Genomic DNA, 18,471 nt, shown 5'->3' on the forward strand with positions numbered 1-18,471 from the left:
TGCCCTGTCGTCCAATAAGATCAGCCCGCCTGTTTTGTTTTTTTTGTTCTTAAGGGAAGCGCAGAGCCGAGCCGGGCGCTCGATTGGGTGAACGTGTGTCTGCAGCGTTGCGCGTTACGTTTCTACTTCCTGTGCAGGGTTAGCTGAGGAATTCCTGACAAGCCTTCGGGAGTCGCACTCTTCATGTAGAATTCAGCTGTGGCAGGCCCTGTCATTTCCCATTCGCTTCCAGAGACCCTGCCACATTGGCCAATCAGGTCTTGATGTTGTGTGTCATTGGCTTGGCGTACTAAGGGGCTTCTGCTGGGCATGGGTGGGTCTGAGGGAGTGTGTGTGTGTGTGTGGTGGGGGGGGGGGGGTGGTTAGGTGTAAGGTTCGGGTTCGATCGAGGGCTGAGGGAGACCTGTGTGGGATGCTACGGTGTCCTTATTTACATTATTGCAGAATACCCAAGAGGTCAAGCAAAGCCCAAAAATTACTATTAGTTAGTCTATTATTAATAGTCTTTTTGCCGAAAAAGTTATTTAAAGCGTTTGTTAAATCGCTGCTGTTTAAATATTTTCTATTTACAAGAGGAGAATGTTAAAGCATGTTTTTCAGCAAAAGACAATAAAGCTACTTCAGGCCACTCTGATTTTTCTGATGTGCGATATTTTCATGATCATAGACAGTGTGAGTTCAGCCTTCTGCAAGAGCAATGACAATGGCCCTTTTGGTTTTCATTCTTTTTATATGACTATATATCAAGGTCAAGGTTTTGACTCCAGTTGCAACAAACCTTTGACTTTTTTTCTGTAGGAAATCAAGTGATTATTTTGAACCTGTATTAATTTGCAGTTGCATAAAATGTCAGATTTAGCCCTGATTGCAAAAGCATTTCAGTGTGTTTTGCACTCCAGAGGAGACTGAATAATTATATGATCCTCACTGCTCTTGAGTTTCATCTGAACACATATGTCTCTGTGATTTGTGAGCTTTGAGGAATGCAGCGTATTTAAACCGAAATGTGAAAAAAGCATTTCGAAGCCTCAAATGCCATCATACTTATTGCTCACTGATACATTATTGTGTAGACTATTAGAACAACAAACGTTTTGATATTTCATGTATGGGTAACTAGTTGTTTTTATTCCATAAAACCGCTGTTAAAATACAGCACAATCATCTTTAACCCAAATACTGCTGGCTTTGCCAGTCAGACATACAGCCAATTAATATACTGTATCAGAAATTACATTACGTGGGCAGAATTATTTGGTTTACATGTTTTCGTTAAAATTCATATGGCCTGATTTTTATTACGTAGCACCACCAAGGAAACTCAACATACGCACATAAATGAGGCACGTAGCCAACAGTGCTTTCAGTATGCGATGTTGCGATGCGATGGAAATATCTGTAGCTATGTCTAAATCTTTTTTTAGAATGTTAGAGAGTTCTGAGCATCAAATTAATTAATTCAGTGGCAGAATTCAGTCTTTCCCATAAGCAGCTGTAATTACATTTGAATGCTTTTATAGTCTACTTGTTTGAACTTTAAATTTACATCTAATTTACGTTGGTCAGTTGACCGGCAGTTAAGGTCCACTCAAGCCAGACGTTCTTCCTTTCACTTGCCAACAAACAGATATAGGGTTTGTTGTCAAAAGTGCAAAATTAGCACAGGTTTGTCTGCACCCCAACCCTGATGCAGTTGCCCCATGAGAGCATGATCGGTGTGAGATAATCTCATTGTTGCTGTGGTGTAATAAAAATAAATCCTGCCTTGATCTCTGTTAAACCCTGTTGCTTGCAACATATGCTAAGCTAAGACCATTGCAACTGCAGAGTCTTTCTCAGGCCTGACTGCCCAGTGAGAGATGGGTTATGATCTGTTACTGATTGCTGAATGAAAAAGTGTTTGTGAAAAATAATTGATAATCCTATCTGCTGTTATCTATTGCTCAGGTCTGAGCGCTGTGTAAATAGATGGGATGATCAATCACTGAAACTGCTTTAACTATACCAGTGTAGGACATGATGTTTAAATGTGTGTTTTTTTTTAAACTCATTATAACCACAAATGTATATGTAATGTACAAGTCCCCTGGTATACACCAGTGAATGGGAAGTAGAACACTGAACTAGCAATGTGCAGGAGAAAAGAGAAAAAAAATCCCCAGTCATGTATTTCCACATGTGCCAAAGTGATATTTAATTTTTTAAAACATTATCAAAAATATTTGGGTTGTGTATAATTTGCATTTCTTGTGTTTCTTATTTTTTTTTTTTTTACAGTTGAATGAAGGTGTGGATACATTTAGAGGTCAATGTACATGATGACATCAATCATGGTCAGATTCTCAAATTTTTCCATTCACTGCATCCTCTAAAATATGGAAAGCATGAAGAAATTTAAAGAAAAGGGGCCACCAATGAGAGGCCAAAGCAAACAATGGGATAAATTACAGGATACTGTGTTTCCAATCATACCTTAAATGGGTGTGCATTAGCTCTGCAATCCACAAACATTTTACACATCCCACAGTGCAATGCTACACACACATAAGTTGGAAAAAACTATCAATAACATGCTATTTAAAAGTACCTCAATGGAATCGTTGAATCGGAAAAAGCCATTACCTCCCTACATCCTGTATGTATTTCAAGTTCATAGATTGACAGCCTGTTCTATTTTTACCATGAGTCATTTCCCACCATCCCTATCCAGGCTCGGTGGAGAACACAATGTGAGAGGCTGACCTTGAGCCACGGTGTCATACGTGTACATACGACGGGTATTCTCAGGTCATAGTTTACCTGACAAAGACCTATGCTGTTGAATATATGTTTGTACACTGCTGTGCACATTAAACCCTGTCATTGCTTGGGAGCTACCGCAGTGTGAAAGGACAGTTGTTTTCACTGTCAGTAACTTTTTACCATTTATGTGGGGTGCCATGTATTGCACCTGTAATTACCATGGGTTATGTGAATCATATTTCCTGTATGTGTGTGTGTGTACCTACATACGTCCATGCACACACCATAAATTGTAAACTGTGTTTTTGTACAGTTTGGTTGTGTGTGCAAGGGGATGCTGAATGCTGCCTTGGTTCCAGACAGGAAAGTGGAGATCATTTGGGATGATATAAAAGAGGAACTATTCCAAGCAAAACAAAAAAACTGAAGAAAACCCTTAGGGACCTGATTTTCTGATTGTTTTCCGAGCTTCAGCTATTTATGTAAGAGTGTTTTTTTTTAGGGGAAAGGGATTGCTAGACCTGTCTGCACAGATTATACGTGTCACATCCTGAATGCTCATTGGAAACCCTTGAGCCACACAGAGATGCAAATGGTAAATGGTAAATGGACTGCATTTATATAGCGCTTTTATCCAAAGTGCTTTACAATTGATGCCTCGCATTCACCAGAGCAATTGGGGGTTAGGTGTCTTGCTCAGGGACACTTCGACATGCCCAGGGTGGGGGATCGAACCGGCAACCCTCTGACTGCCAGACAACCGCTCTTACCTCCTGAGCTATGTCGCCCCACAAGTGCAAGTGTGTGGGGGGTGCTAACATTGTGTATATTGGAGGGTGGAGGTCGCTGTTCCAATAGGTATGTAAGTGAAAGCAGGGCTGTATTTCTGCATTCTCTAAATGAAGAAAACCCATAAACATCTGGCTGGATGATAAGGTAGGAGGTTTTGGAGGGAGTGAGAGGGATGTGCAGTGTCACACCAAGTAAAAGCTTATCCACAGTTACACAAATCTAATGGCTGGCTGTGTGTCAACTATTCAGGAATAGATAACCTTGAGTCTGACTGAAAAAAACAAAAACATCAGTAATTAATAATCAGTTATCAGTCACTTGTTCTCACACAGCCTGACTGACGGATGCATTAGGATAGTGTGAGAAGATGCTGTACGCCTGCCCTGTAGAACGGGCTATACATCTTGCCAGGGGTCCTCGGCTTGGAGCACACCTGACCTGAGAGGGGGGCGATGGGGGGGAATGTAGAGATCCTTTGATGGGACAAGTCGAGGGGCTGGGCATAAAGGTGTGGGGGGGGGGGGGGCTGATGACAGATCAGTTGGTGACAGTATGGGGTGAGGTGCGGTACTGGCCCATTCTTATCCGCTCCATTGGGAGGAGTGGCACCGCTTAGGGTCAGCTGATACATTTTCTGTCCCCCCGTGGACCAGAGGGGATTCCCATTTTAGGAGATAACTGATACCAGCCCAGTCACACACACACAAAGAGCCTGCTGATAATGGCAAGCTGAGGGACAGAGAGAGAGAAAGAGGGGGGGATGGGGGGGGGTGGAAATGGGGAGGGGTTTCCAGATCAGGGTGGGTGCTGGAGGACTCGCTGAGAGGGGGTCAGACGCGCCAAACAGAGCAGACTGAGGCCACAGACAGACTGCAGTCACAGAGAGGCGAGGGTGTAGCCAGGTGTACGCTGAGGCAGAAGGGTGTAGCCAGGTGAGAGTGAGAGTAAGCGAGAACGCGGTTGTCAGAGCATGCCGGGGGACGTCACGGAGAAGTTTCAGGCCGCCATGGTGCTGGGCGCCGTGGGCGACGCGCTGGGATACCGCAAAGGTCGCTGGGAGGGCTGCACTTCGGGCAGGAAAATTCAGGAGGAGCTGGCCTCGTTGGGCGGGCTGGGGGCCCTCAGGCTGGACCCTGAAAACTGGCCGCTGAGCGACGGAATGCTAATGCACATGACCACCGCCGAGGCGCTCGTCACAGGTGAGGAGACGTCCGCACAGGTGAGCTGAAGTCTGGACACCAAGATACTCCTGAAACTGGTGCCCATCTGGACAGCAGACTCCTTAAAACATCTGTTAGCGTAGCTTCCTTTTCAGGGTTTTATTAAGGTGAGCCATTTATTTCCCTTTTTAAACGCTGTATTGTTTTTATGCCTGACATCTAGAAACTTCTCTTACGCCCCATGAGTGGATAGCTCTTGAGAGCCAAAATTCCAAATATTTCACTGGTAAACAGCTGATGCAATCCCATCCTCACCGGTCAGCAATGTAAGTCCGACATGGAATGAAGATCACAACCACACGGTGACAGCGAAAGCAGAATGATCGATTCTCTACCACACCTATCCCTGTCCACAATATCCGCACTTACTGCTCAGCGACAGCGCACTGAAACCAGGAATTCTGTACCTCCTAATGACACTGAAACCAGGAATTTTGCATCTTCTCACACACTGAGACCAGGAGCGCTGCATCTCTTTCGGGGCACACTGGCACCCGTACGGAATTGGCCGAACTTGAAGTGGGGAAAACCCACACTGGCCTGCGCGGCCATCCCCTTTCATCTGCGCGGTTTGATCTTCCTTACAGCCGTAAATACACACAGCGAATGCCGTAGCGGCCTTGCGCTAATCTTCAACACTACCGTTAGACGTACGGAGATGATGGCATCGCCGCCTCATATCACTTTTTGGTGCACAAACAAACAGGTCTAAAATAGCGTGCTCTTAAAACGCAGAGCCACAGCCGCGGGTAACAGAAGGAATGGTTCTGACAGGCAGGATAGGTCCAAAATGCCTGCATGCCGAAACTTTACCCCTGAACATGCCCAGAGCCAACCGCCTTCCTAAAGGGGGGAATGATAACCCCGGGATTAGGACTCTGCTTATTCACATTCCTCACAGGCTTCTACTGGAAACTAGCAATGAATCACCTGCTCATAACAAGAGAGACCATCGTCTATCCTTAAATCATTGGTTCTTAAACTTTTTAATATTGGGACCCAAATTAGAAGTTTAGTACCTTTCAGGGACCTATAAAATACACATACTATCATAGCCTAATGGACTACAAACTCTTTCTGGGACCCACCTCATACACTCCCACAACCTATTTTGGCTCCTGACCCATAGTTTAAGAAACACCGTTTTACACCAATGGTCCAGGAGGTGTACACATTCATATTGTTTTATTTTATACTATAGTCTGAAAGTCATCCCAGGTTTAGGTTTGTGTGTATAAAACACTGCACTAAAAAACTATTTCGTGGTGCACTACCTGTGCTGTTGTGAAGAATATTTTCATCCTCACATCTGGGGAATTCTTCCCAGAATAGACAATCGGAGATCCTTCACCAGTCTTTGTATTTGGTTTCTGTCTTAAATATAAGCTCACTGCAGGCACTGGAAGAATTTATTAGACATCTGTCCCACCCATAACCGTCCACACTGACATGCCCCCTGACCACTCATACCTAATTCCTCCTGTTACTGAATTACAGCTGTGAATCCGAGCCAGACAGGGTCACTTCAATAGTCCCTGCAGGACCTGCTAATGCTCTGTCTGCCTGCCAGGGCACTGCTGGCTCCAGCTAAACTTAGCCTTGAGTGTTACTGCTCATCTGGGGAATGAGAAACATCCTGGGAAAAGTGCCGATTGATACTGCACTGTGTGTGTGCGCATGTGTGTGTGTGTGTGTGTGTGCGCATGTGTGCGTCTGAGTGCCTTCTATCGCGCGTGTGCGTGTGTGTCTGAATTCCTTCTACCGTACGTGTGTGTACTGTGTATGTGTTTGAATGCCTTCTCCATGTATTTGTGAGTGCGTGTGTGTGTGTATACATGTGTGTGTATGTGTGTGCGTGTCTGAATGCCTTCTACTGTGCATGTGTGTGTGTGTGTGTGTGTATGCCTGGTGGAATGTACACCGAAACTCCTATGCCTGTTCTTTATAGTCAGTATATAAACATCATTTTAAAATGGACGCTCCTGGATCTGACCATATGGAGTAAATATTGTAATAATGCAACCTTCAGTACATTGATTTATGCTTTAGCCTTTGAAGAGATAGCCCAGTTCTATCCCTTCCCTCTATTTGCTGCAGGGGGTCATGGAAATGAAAGTTGTGGGTGTTATTGGGGATGTGAGATGGTAGAAGAAGTAGAATCTCTGTAGCTGAAGTTATTTCATATGACAAGCAAATGTGGTGAATGTCTGCTTGACACCTGTTGTTTTTCTCCTCTAGATTTCTGGTGCCTAGAGGACCTGTACAGGGAAATGGTACGGCTGTACGTGGAGGCCATGACATCACTGCAAGGTCGCCCGCCAGACCCAAGCACCGTGGAAGGCTTCACAGACCTGAAACCGGACAACTTCCTGCTTGCGTGGCACACACCCTTCAACGAGAAAGGTCAGAGCAATGTGTGTAATGTAAGTGTTTGTGTTAGTGCAGGGTCTCTATGTATTTGAGTAGTCTGAAATTCAGGCATGGTCTGTGTGCATTCAAGTAGTCTGTAGATTCAGGGTATGTGTGCATTTGAGTAGTCTGTAGACTCAGGGTCTGTGTGTATTTTAGTAGTCTATAAATTCAGGGTCTGTGTGTATTTGAGTAGTCCGTTGTTTCAGGGTCTGTGTGTGTTTGAGTAATCTGTAGACTCAGGGTCTGTGCATAACTGAGTAGTCTGTAGACTCAGGGTCTGTGTGTATTTGAGTAGTCTGTAGACTCAGGGTCTGTGTATATTTGAGTAGTCTGTAGACTCAGGGTCTGTGTGTATTTGAGTAGTCTGTAGACTCAGGGTCTGTGTGTATTTGAGTAGTCTGTAGACTCAGGGTCTGTGTGTATTTGAGTAGTCTGTAGGGTCTCAGGGTCAGTAGTTTCTGTCTCCAGGCTCTGGATCTGGAGCAGCCACCAAGGCCATGTGTGTGGGCATGCGGTACTGGCAGCCGGAGAAGCTGGACAACCTGGTGGAAGTGAGCATTGAGACGGGCCGCATGACTCACAACCACCCGATAGGTACGACGCACACCTGTCATAACGCAGCTGCTCCCCTCCCGTCAAACCCATTCCTCTCTAAACACACCCCTTCCCTAATAATACACCTGTCCCTTTCATCTCAAACTCTGTCTTTTCCTTGACACACTTCCCACCCCCCCACCCCCACATCAAACCCATTCTGCTAAAAGCACATCTGTTAGTCTTATGGCACACCTGTCCCACAGGCAACCCACCTGCTGCCCGCCCCTCAGGACACGCCCCACGTTGCGCGGTTGTCATGGTAACCCCCATGTGCGTCTGTCCTGCAGGTTTCTTGGGGTCGCTGTGCACGGCACTGTTCGCCTCCTACGCAGTACAGGGCAAGCCGTTGGTGCGCTGGGGTCGTGACCTCATGAAGGTCATTCCAAAAGCCGAGGACTACTGCAGGAAGACAATCCGACACATGGCAGGTGGGTCTGGAAGCCAGAGTCATTGTAACAGAATGTGTGTGTGTGTGTGTGTGTGTGTGCGTGCATGCACGTGTGCATGTATGCGTGCTGTGTGTAACCGAAATTTGCGTGCATCTCTACAATCTAGAGTACCAGGAGAAGTGGTTTTACTTTGAGGCGAAGTGGCAGATCTACCTGGAGGAGCGAGGCATCGAGAGCGAGGAACAGAACAAGGCCGAGTTCCCTGACCGCTATGACGCTGAAGAGAACGACAAGGTGCGGCGCGCCCAGAAGCACACACAACCTCCACTGCACATCCGTATATTTAAGAGCTATGTGCCTGTGTTAAGTAGTGATATGGTAAACACTAAAATACCTGTATGTATGTAAAAGCTATTTCCAGTGTGGCTGTGAATTAATTTTTTACTGAATTAATTTTTAAATATTTATATTACTGGCATTTGGCAGACTCTCGAATCCAGAATGACTTACAGTGAGAAGACAAGTGCATAAATCAGAGTTAAGAGCAACTGTAACTCTAGAGGTGGGAGATAAATACTCAGAAACCACAAATGTGAATACTTAAGATTGACTGTACACAACTTAAGCATGTTAGTGAAAATACAAGAGGATTACACACTAACAAAACACAAAGTACAACTTAGCAAAATAACAAGATTGCAGTGCAAAGAAGATCAATCAATAATGTAACAGCAAAACAGAAGTGTGATATGAATTTATTTATTTGGAGAGAAACATACAGTGAGATAAGCAGAAAACCCTGTTAGTCTGTACATAAGTAGAGCTAAGATGTGACCCCCCCTCCCAACCGCACGGTTCCCTCCCCCGCTCAGATGTACAAGTGCTGGAGCTCAGAGGGGCTGTCGGGGAGGAGGGGGCACGACGCACCCATGATCGCCTACGATGCCCTGCTGGCCTCCGGGGCAGACTGGACAGAGCTCTGCAGGCGTGCCATGTTTCATGGAGGTAAGGACACAATGACAGCATTACAGCCCTACACAGACACACACGCACGCACAGACACACACACACACACACGCAGACACATACACACACACACACACAACACTCACTCTCTCTCTCTCTCACACACACAAACACACACACACACACACTCTCTCTCTCTCATTCCCTTGCTCTCTCTCTCTTTCTCTCTCTCTCTGTAGGTGAGAGCAGTGCCACAGGTCTGATCGCAGGCTGTCTGTACGGGCTGCTTTATGGGCTGGACCAGGTCCCTGCTGGGTTGTACCAGAACTTGGAGAAGAGGGAGCGCTTGGAGGAGTTAGGGAGAGAACTCCACAGGGCTGCTGCTCCTGAGAAGTAAAGTCCCCCTGCTGGCCACCAAAAGAAGTGCACACAGTGCCAAGGCTTCTTGCTGCTCCCACACAACCCTTGTGTTTCACATCCTTCTCTATGACATCATAACTGGTTCCAGAATCTTACTCCCACATCATATCTGCACCCAGAATCTTTCATTCTGACATCACAACTGTACAAACTTCTCTCTGATATCACAACCGTACCCAGAATCCTTTACTCTGATATCAGCACCTGCACCACCGAATCTTTCTCTCCAACATCATAACTAGCTGCACCAGCCCCTTCTCTTTGGCATCACTGATTTCTATGCTAACCACGTGCATTAGCTGTGCAGTGTGTGCCACTGTACCCCTTTTAATCACAGCTGTTTTATTAATACATAAAAATGATCATGACAATCATAATGGTATGCTATGTCATAATGTACATAACAATAATAACAGGTATAGGAGTATTGATATTGACAGGAGTGCTTCCATGTGCATACAGCTGCACAATTAATGTGATGCATCAGATAAACATTCAAATAACAACAGGAATATTCATTAAGTAATAAAATGGGGATCAAGGGGCATGACTGATGATGTAAGCATAATGGGTACAACATGTTTAGAAAGTGTCATTCTTTTTTTATTGTACATTCATTTTATGAACAATTTAGGAAGAAAAAAATCAATATGAAAAAAGCAGAAGAAAAAAATCATGACCACAGACCCAGCATTAGATCAGACATTGATTTTCCCAAATCCAGCTAAAATTACTTCAAATGGCTGTGTTCTCTTCGGAAACAAATCTAGCCAGTAGGATGAAAGTTTTAAAGTTTCTAATATTAGGGTTTTTATTATTACTGCAGTCACTTGAGGGACTGGTGAAAGAACTATACATAATTGCACATAATGTAATAGAATATACGTAATAACATAATAAAAATACTGTAGGAGTTATTTGATAATAATAAAATAATTGCTTTTTATATTGTTACATATTGTCGCTTGATAGACTCTAGGAAATCCTACTGGGATCTGCAGGGGGTGAACGAGCTCTTCGTCTCTGATTGGTTATGCCCTCTCCCGGGCATACAATCTCAGGGTTTCTGCAATGCTTCATTTGTGTATCATAATGTGTATCAGAAAATTAAAAACTGGAAAACCTTTATGGAGAACTGGAAAACCTCCTGTTCTTTATGTTGAGATGTTGTGTTTTGCCACTAACCACCACACACACACATGTACCTAGTCCACTCCCATCCCACCCACGTTGCTACCTGTTTTAAATACATTTTAATTAAAGAGCTGAAACTCACTGTTTCAGAGCCTCACATGGAACAAAGACAGGAACTTTTATTTCACACAGACGACAGATGCCAGCCACTCCGAGGGACGGCGCCGTGGTCCCAAGCACGGTCGTGGACACCAGAATGTTGAAACGAGCAATACAGGCGCGGACGTCCCAGCCAGGGATCAGAGGGGTCCTAGAGACTCTGTTGGGGTACGTGACCGAGTTCCTGACTGTCCCAGGGAGGCCGGCAGGAGAAGCACGCAAGCGTAATGCTGGACAGAAAACAGCCGTTGGGAACTGCATGAGGCACATCACAGCCTTCCACCTGATCCAGGCCAAGTTCATGAGGGAGAGCCCCTCGTCACCCAAAACTCGTAGGCGGGAGGTGGGGGGGCTGTCACCCCGGGAGGGCTGGGGCCCCCAGGTGAAGAAGCGCTCTAGGGGAGAAGGGGGTGTGTGCAGCAAACCCCCCTGCTGCACAGGCCGGGGAGAGAGCAGGAGATCCCAGGTCTCAGGGGGGTCCTCCGTGCAGAAGATGATTGCCAGGTTTTCGGCCGTGATGCACAAGGAGAAGAAAGAACCAACACAGGAGTACAAAGAGCAAGGAAGCACCAAGCAGCTAGGCAAGGGCCCCCTTTTATCCGCCATGATTGGCAAATTTGAAGTCATAGCGACAGTGCACAAGGGTTGCAACTTTACCTGCCCAAAGACCGAGCCAAAACCCAACGTCGATATGACTGCACAAGGTGCCAAAGAACATGAAAAATGTCAGGATTCAGAGAAGAAGGTGAAAGGTAAGGTTTCAGCGAAGAAGAAGAAAGGTTGTGGGGAGAGGGTGACAGGGCTACAGGCAAAAATCCAAGATTCATGGTCACAGGATCAAGGTGAAGTGCCAGAACTGCAGGTAGGACTTAGTAAGAAGGAGCCACTTTATTCCTCCAAAGCAATGGTACAGTCTTCCTCTGTGTCTGAGGAGGGTGCGATGCCCAGCCCTGCTAAGAGTGCTGAGGTCTTCTCTCATCCCCCAACAACCACACTGACAGAATCCTCCAATCCCGACCCTTTCACTAATCTCATCTCCCCCTCTGGAATACCACAGCGGCAGCCTCATGGGTTAAAAACCAGGCCTGCATTACCTTTTCTTCACCTGTCATCCACTACTGACCCTGCAGCCTACTCCACTGAGCCTCTGTCCAAGAATGCCAACCCTGACTATCAGGCTCCGAAATCACAGGTATCCAAGCCTGACTCACAGGTATTCAACCCTGGCTTTGAGGCCCCAAACTCACAGGTATCCAACATTGGGTCTGAGGCCCCAAACTCACAGGTGTCCAACCCTGAGTATCAGGCCCCAGACTCACAGGTATCCAACATTGGGTCTGAGGCCCCAAACTCACAGGTGTCCAACCCTGAGTATCAGGCCCCAGACTCACAGGTAACCAACCCTGACTATCAGGCCCTGAGCTTACGGGTATCTAACCCCGACTATCAGGCTCCAGACTCACAGATATTCAACCCTGACAATCAGGCCCCAAACTCACAGGTATTCAACCCTGGCTTTGAGGCCCCAAACTCACAGGTATTCAACCCTGGCTTTGAGGCCCCAAACTCACAGGTATTCAACCCTGGCTTTAAGGCCCCAAACTCACAGGTATCCAACCCTAACTATCAGGCCCCGAAATCACAGGTATTCAACCCTGGCTTTAAGGCCCCAAACTCACAGTTATCCAACCCTAACTATCAGGCCCCAGACTCACAGGTATTCAACCCTGGCTTTGACGCCCCAAACTCACAGATATCCAACATTGGGTCTGAGGCCCCAAACTCACAGGTGTCCAACCCTGAGTATCAGGCCCCAGACTCACAGGTATCCAACATTGGGTCTGAGGCCCCAAACTCACAGGTGTCCAACCCTGAGTATCAGGCCCCAGACTCACAGGTAACCAACCCTGACTATCAGGCCCTGAGCTTATGGGTATCTAACCCCGACTATCAGGCTCCAGACTCACAGATATTCAACCCTGACAATCAGGCCCCAAACTCACAGGTATTCAACCCTGGCTTTGAGGCCCCAAACTCACAGGTATTCAACCCTGGCTTTGAGGCCCCAAACTCACAGGTATTCAACCCTGGCTTTAAGGCCCCAAACTCACAGGTATCCAACCCTAACTATCAGGCCCCAGACTCACAGGTATCCAACCCTGGCTCTGAGGCCCCAAACTCACAGTTATCCAACCCTGGCTATCAGCCCCCAGACTCACACATATCCAACCCCGACTATCATGTCCCAGACTCACAGGTATACAACCCTAGCTTTGAGGCCGCAAACTCACAGGTATCCAACCCTGACTATCAGGCCTTAGATTCACAGGTATCCAACCCTGGCTTTGAGGCCCCAAACTCACAGGTATTCAACCCTGGCTTTGAGGCCCCAAACTCACAGGTATCCAACCCTAACTATCAGTCCCCAGACTCACAGGTATCCAACCCTGGCTCTGAGGCCCCAAACTCACAGTTATCCAACCCTGGCTATCAGCCCCCAGACTCACACATATCCAACTCACAGGCCTTAGATTCACAGGTATCCAACCCTGGCTTTGAGGCCCCAAACTCACAGGTATTCAACCCTGGCTTTGAGGCCCCAAACTCACAGGTATCCAACCCTAACTATCAGGCCCCAGACTCACAGGTATCCAACCCTGGCTCTGAGGCCCCAAACTCACAGGTATTCAACCCTGGCTTTGAGGCCCCAAACTCACAGGTATTCAACCCTGGCTTTAAGGCCCCAAACTCACAGGTATCCAACCCTAACTATCAGGCCCCAGACTCACAGGTATCCAACCCTAGCTTTGAGGCCGCAAACTCACAGTTATCCAACCCTGGCTATCAGCCCCCAGACTCACACATATCCAACCCCGACTATCATGTCCCAGACTCACAGGTATACAACCCTAGCTTCGAGGCTGCAAACTCACAGGTATCCAACCCTGACTATCAGGCCTCAGATTCACAGGTATCCAACCCTGGCTTTGAGGCCGCAAACTCACAGGTATCCAACCCTGACTATCAGGCCTCAGATTCACAGGTATCCAACCCTGGCTTTGAGGCCCCAAACTCACAGGTATCCAACCCTGGCTTTGAGGCCCAAAACTCACAGGTATCCAACCCTGACTATCAGGCCTCAGATTCACAGGTATCCAGAGGTCTTCTAGTAATGCTGGACAGAAAACAGCCGCAGCTAGATCTGAGCTCCACAACAGACAAAATGGCAGCCCCACACCCAGTCCAACTGTTCTCTCAAGCTCCTCAGCAACACCTCCCAAGATATGCTCTTCCTCGAACACGTGGACCGCTGACTCCAGAACGGGACTGTACGGCTATGAGCGGTGAATCTCACAGCAGACCTACCAGTGCCAAAGTTACATTCCACTGCGAGCAGCCATCTGTGCCCAAGTCTCCCTCACCCCTTACTAACCCGAAAACAGCACCATTACTGCCACCTTCAAAGCCCCCAGCTCCGAAACCTGCACCCTCTACCTTGCCCTCCAGAGACCTTTTCATTAAAACAGCGCCATCACCTCAGCCTTCTGAAAACCTCTCCCATAAAACAGCATCCCCTCTCCCACTCTCTGAACCCTTGGCCCCTGGCACCAGTGCTTCATCCTCATGCACCCACCTGCCCCCTTCTCCAGGGTCATTTCTTTCACCTGGTCCAGGTGTCCAGGTGACAGCAGGAGAGGAACAGTTTCCACTGGAAACAAGGAGGGGCACAGACATGCAAAACAGCTCTCAAAGCAAGCCTACCCTGGAGATTACCCAAACAAGCAGTGAAGCGTTGTTGGAAAACAACCCCCCGGACTACTACCATAGTAACCAGACAACAGCCAATCAGAACTTTCTTTCAAAAAAGGAACAGAATGGTGGTCCCACCCCCTCACAGGGGCCAAAGTACCGGACGCGAAATTACGAAGAAACCTCTGAGAAAGAACCCTTCAAACCCAAAACCATCCGATTTGCAGACACTTTCACATTCTAACATCACCCGCTGACAGGGTCCCTTTCCTCTGCTCTGACCTGTCAGCCTGTGGTCTCACACCTCCGTCAAGTGCTCTGAGTGAATAACCCTCATGTCAATCCAATGGTTCCAAAACCTTTTTAGTCAGACTGGATGTTTGAAGACGCTCCCCCCCCTTCCCCTACACACACACACATCCTGCACTGTGCCCTTCTCCTTCAAATCGAATACAAGTGATCCCAAAGCAGCTTGTGCAGTTCATTCACAATTATAAACAAAAATATCAAATTTTTATATTGTGCCAGTACTTCTTTCCTTGAATGCAGCAGTCATAGGCCGCATGCTCAGCAGGAAATAGCACTAAATAGCTAAATTCTTTGAGGAATAACCGGGTAATGTGAACACGTACAGCCTCCGGAGGCATAACATTTGTATAATTTGCTTTGGAGTTACCTAGAGTGTGTTTTCTTGCTTCAAATCTCAAACCCCCAAATAGCCTCGTGATTGCCACTGTAGAGCTGGAAGGTTATCAGAAACTGTAAATTACTAAAATATCCTTCGACACACACAAAAATCTATCTGGGCCAAACATAAACAATCAATAAAACTGAAATAGCATGGAAAAAAGTTAGGAAGTGAAGTATCCCTTTAAAGTGGGACAGAACCCATGCACACTGACTGAAAGATAACCTGATATTAGAATTAACTCCCAGCTGGGTCTTTCTGTAAATGTCACGGACCGTCAGTCTCACAGCCTAATATGAATGGAATGTTTTTTACAGAAAACCGTCACAAAGACGCTTTACAAAGTAGCAGAAAAAGAGCAAAAACTTGGCCTGAACCCCCAAATAGCAAGCACATGAAGCAAAAAATAAAATAAAAATAACTCCCCACTGGGGAGAAAACCCTCACAAACAAGACAAGCACTGATTCAAAAGCCATGTGAGAAACACTAAATCTGTGGGGTCATAGTCCAGTCTGGGACTCTGACTGTTACATGAAATGACTGTTGAAAATCAAGAATACTATGATGTATTATATTAGAAATGTATCCATAATTGAAAAGTAATTGGACATAATAACAATCATCATTGCTCATAACTCCATGCAATTACACAATAAATAATATGAATTTGAAAATTCAGCCTGTGCTATTACATATTCCGATTAATCTTACCCCAAGCCCCTATGACTTGTCCCAAACAGCCCCACCAACATTGTGATCGATCAAACTGAAAATGTACTTATCGTTCTTCCTTAATTCTTTCCTTTTTTTAAGCACAGTTCAAGTGTACCTTTTTTCCCCCTTTTACTTTTCCTCTCAATTTTCTCATTTGGTTTAGTTTCAGTAACCAGGTGTCCACACAGAAATTAGGAGTCCATTGATTTCACCTGTCAATCTGAAATGTAATCAGTTAAAAATCCGTCTTATTTCTAAAGGAATCATTTGACATATACTGTACCACATTACTGACAAGCATTAGTTGATCTGGTTGATTAAAGGTCCGGGGATGTGAATATGAGAAGTGTATTCTTCAGCATGCAATTATTATTTCTGACATAATGTGGCCTTATTGGTGCAAATCATCTCTCTGTAGACCATTGTAAGTTGGCGTGCTTACAATTCACGGGCTGCAATTATAGGTGGCAAGGTGGTGCAGTGAATAGCACTGTCGCCTCACAGTAAGAAGGGCCTTGATTTGAATCCTGATTTGAATCCCCGGGCCTCTCTGTGTCTCTTTTCTGTGTGGAATTTGCATGTTCACCCCTTGTCTGCGCGTTACCCGCGGGTGTATTCCTGCCCCTTGTCCCAATGCAAGCCAAGATAGGCTCCAGCCCTCCCCATCTTGGGTAACATACACAAAGAGTCACCAGGACAGTTTACACGCTGTCGAACAGCAGTTTGAAGTCATTTAACGGAGCCTCCCAGAGAGGTGACAAGTTAAGAGCACACTTCGGATTTCACACGAGCACGAGGGAGCCCTCGGAAGATCACACGGTTTCCAGGAGTCGTCTGGGAGCAATCATCACAGAAGCCTTGCTGACTGTGTCACGACCACTGTAGGCGCACCTGGGCTGCTCTCATAACGAGCAACGTCACAAGAATCACTCGTCACAATAAAAAAATGTGGTCATCGGACTGAGAGAAAGCGATCATGTGTTAGGGTCTAAAAACATAGCCATTCCCTTTGATGGCTACAAAGCCAATCCATTTAAAACCTTAAAGATAAAATATAGTCTCCATTCACCTGACTGCCTTGTGACTGGTGACTACTACTAGAGGTTCACCCAGTAAAGAAGAGCCAAGAAAGAGGTACAGGTAGGAAAAACAAAACCTGGTAGGCTTGTATTTCCCTTCATAAATTATTCTTTCTCTCAAGTAAGGATTGTGTAACAGGAATCCAAGCTGTTAATATTCAGAAGTGAGGTCTGACTGAAACTCAAGTCCTGTCATCCAGGAAAGTCATTCCAGCAATCTAATGAACTGATCGTCTCTTTGACTTCATTTTATTTATTTTTTTTAAGGGCGTTTTCATATTAGGCACGATTGCTTCTTACCGTGCCTGAGTACGATTGCCCCCCCTCTCCACTCCCCCGCCGCTCAGCTTTCACATTAGTAATGTTGTTCCGTCACCCAACGGACATGTTACCTCGCCAGTGTAGAAGTCAATCAAGCCAAACAGCCGACTAGTTTGAGGTCATATTCAATGCAGTCACTCCGTTGTACGTAGTTTTCACACCTGATGCGAACCATACCGGAGTACACATGAACCGTACTCGAGACCACCTTTTCAAGTGGACCCGGTCACGGTTCGTTGATCCGTGCCCAGGTACGGTACACAGTGTTCACACTAATCAAACGAACTGGACTTTGGGGTCAAGCGTACTTGGATCCGGGTCCGGGTCCCTGTTGTGAAAGCCTCCTAAGATTACCATTCGGGTGTGTATTTGCAGGCTGGACCGGGACGGTTCACATAATGCAAAAGTCACTTTTCCTTACCCACACTCCACCAATGGGCAGCGCCCATGTGCAATAACCAGATATTTGTACTGTAATAACCATGATCATTTTATTTTAATGAAGTACATTATCTGAAGATCATGTGCGTTTTCATTGCTGTCAATGGCACTAACATTTCATTAACTGTGCTAAATAATTGAAAGGACACATACAATTCAAAAAAATATGTGCTGTAATTTATCTGAAATCTATACATGTCAAATATATTGATTGTTGCTTATTTCCAAAGAATTAGTTTGTTATTAGTAGCCTCTCCCTAAGGGAATTGTGACTGGCTTGATGCGTCAGTCTGATTGTCTGTTTATTTGTCCTCATTATAACAGGGTACAGCAACTCTGTTTTACCAATTGAGACTGAGTGCGAATCAAACTCTCTGCACCATGTCGTTCTTGTTGGTGAGCTGAAGCAACAACAAATGATTAGAAAATGCGGATTAGATTACGGTGTGAATTAAGATGAAGGTATTAGACTGCGGAATGGGATCAAATCTCAGCTGTGGAGTGCTTGTGGACCGGCAGTAATGATGCTGGATAAACATTATTCTGTGGAACAGAAATTTTCCACTTGACCCAGATGTGACCATCGTTTGTGTACCGACAGCACCGAGTCACCGGGGCCTCCCTATCTTGACGAGGCCGTTGTCAC

The 18,471-nt window shown here is 46.1% G+C and overlaps 2 protein-coding genes across 2 annotated transcripts; both read left to right on the forward strand.

The window, feature by feature from the left end:
• The first annotated feature begins 4,348 nt into the window (after nucleotides 1-4,348).
• LOC135240993 (inactive ADP-ribosyltransferase arh2-like) lies at nucleotides 4,349-10,673 on the forward strand. Its single transcript, XM_064311077.1, has 7 exons — nucleotides 4,349-4,733; nucleotides 6,993-7,157; nucleotides 7,635-7,760; nucleotides 8,051-8,191; nucleotides 8,319-8,446; nucleotides 9,025-9,157; nucleotides 9,358-10,673. Exons 1-7 carry the CDS (start codon nucleotides 4,505-4,507, stop codon nucleotides 9,513-9,515), a joined length of 1,080 nt encoding a protein of 359 aa, XP_064167147.1. The 5' UTR covers nucleotides 4,349-4,504; the 3' UTR covers nucleotides 9,516-10,673.
• A 198-nt stretch (nucleotides 10,674-10,871) lies between these two features.
• Nucleotides 10,872-14,517, forward strand: LOC135241299 (putative protein FAM47C). The gene is made up of 4 exons (XM_064311555.1): nucleotides 10,872-11,583; nucleotides 11,962-13,232; nucleotides 13,371-14,000; nucleotides 14,482-14,517. The coding sequence occupies exons 1-4, from the start codon at nucleotides 10,872-10,874 to the stop codon at nucleotides 14,515-14,517; spliced, it is 2,649 nt and encodes an 882-aa protein (XP_064167625.1).
• Nucleotides 14,518-18,471: the final 3,954 nt, after the last annotated feature.

Source organism: Anguilla rostrata, chromosome 15 (genome assembly GCF_018555375.3).
Source record: "Anguilla rostrata isolate EN2019 chromosome 15, ASM1855537v3, whole genome shotgun sequence".
In the NCBI taxonomy this organism is placed as follows: Eukaryota; Metazoa; Chordata; class Actinopteri; order Anguilliformes; family Anguillidae; genus Anguilla; species Anguilla rostrata.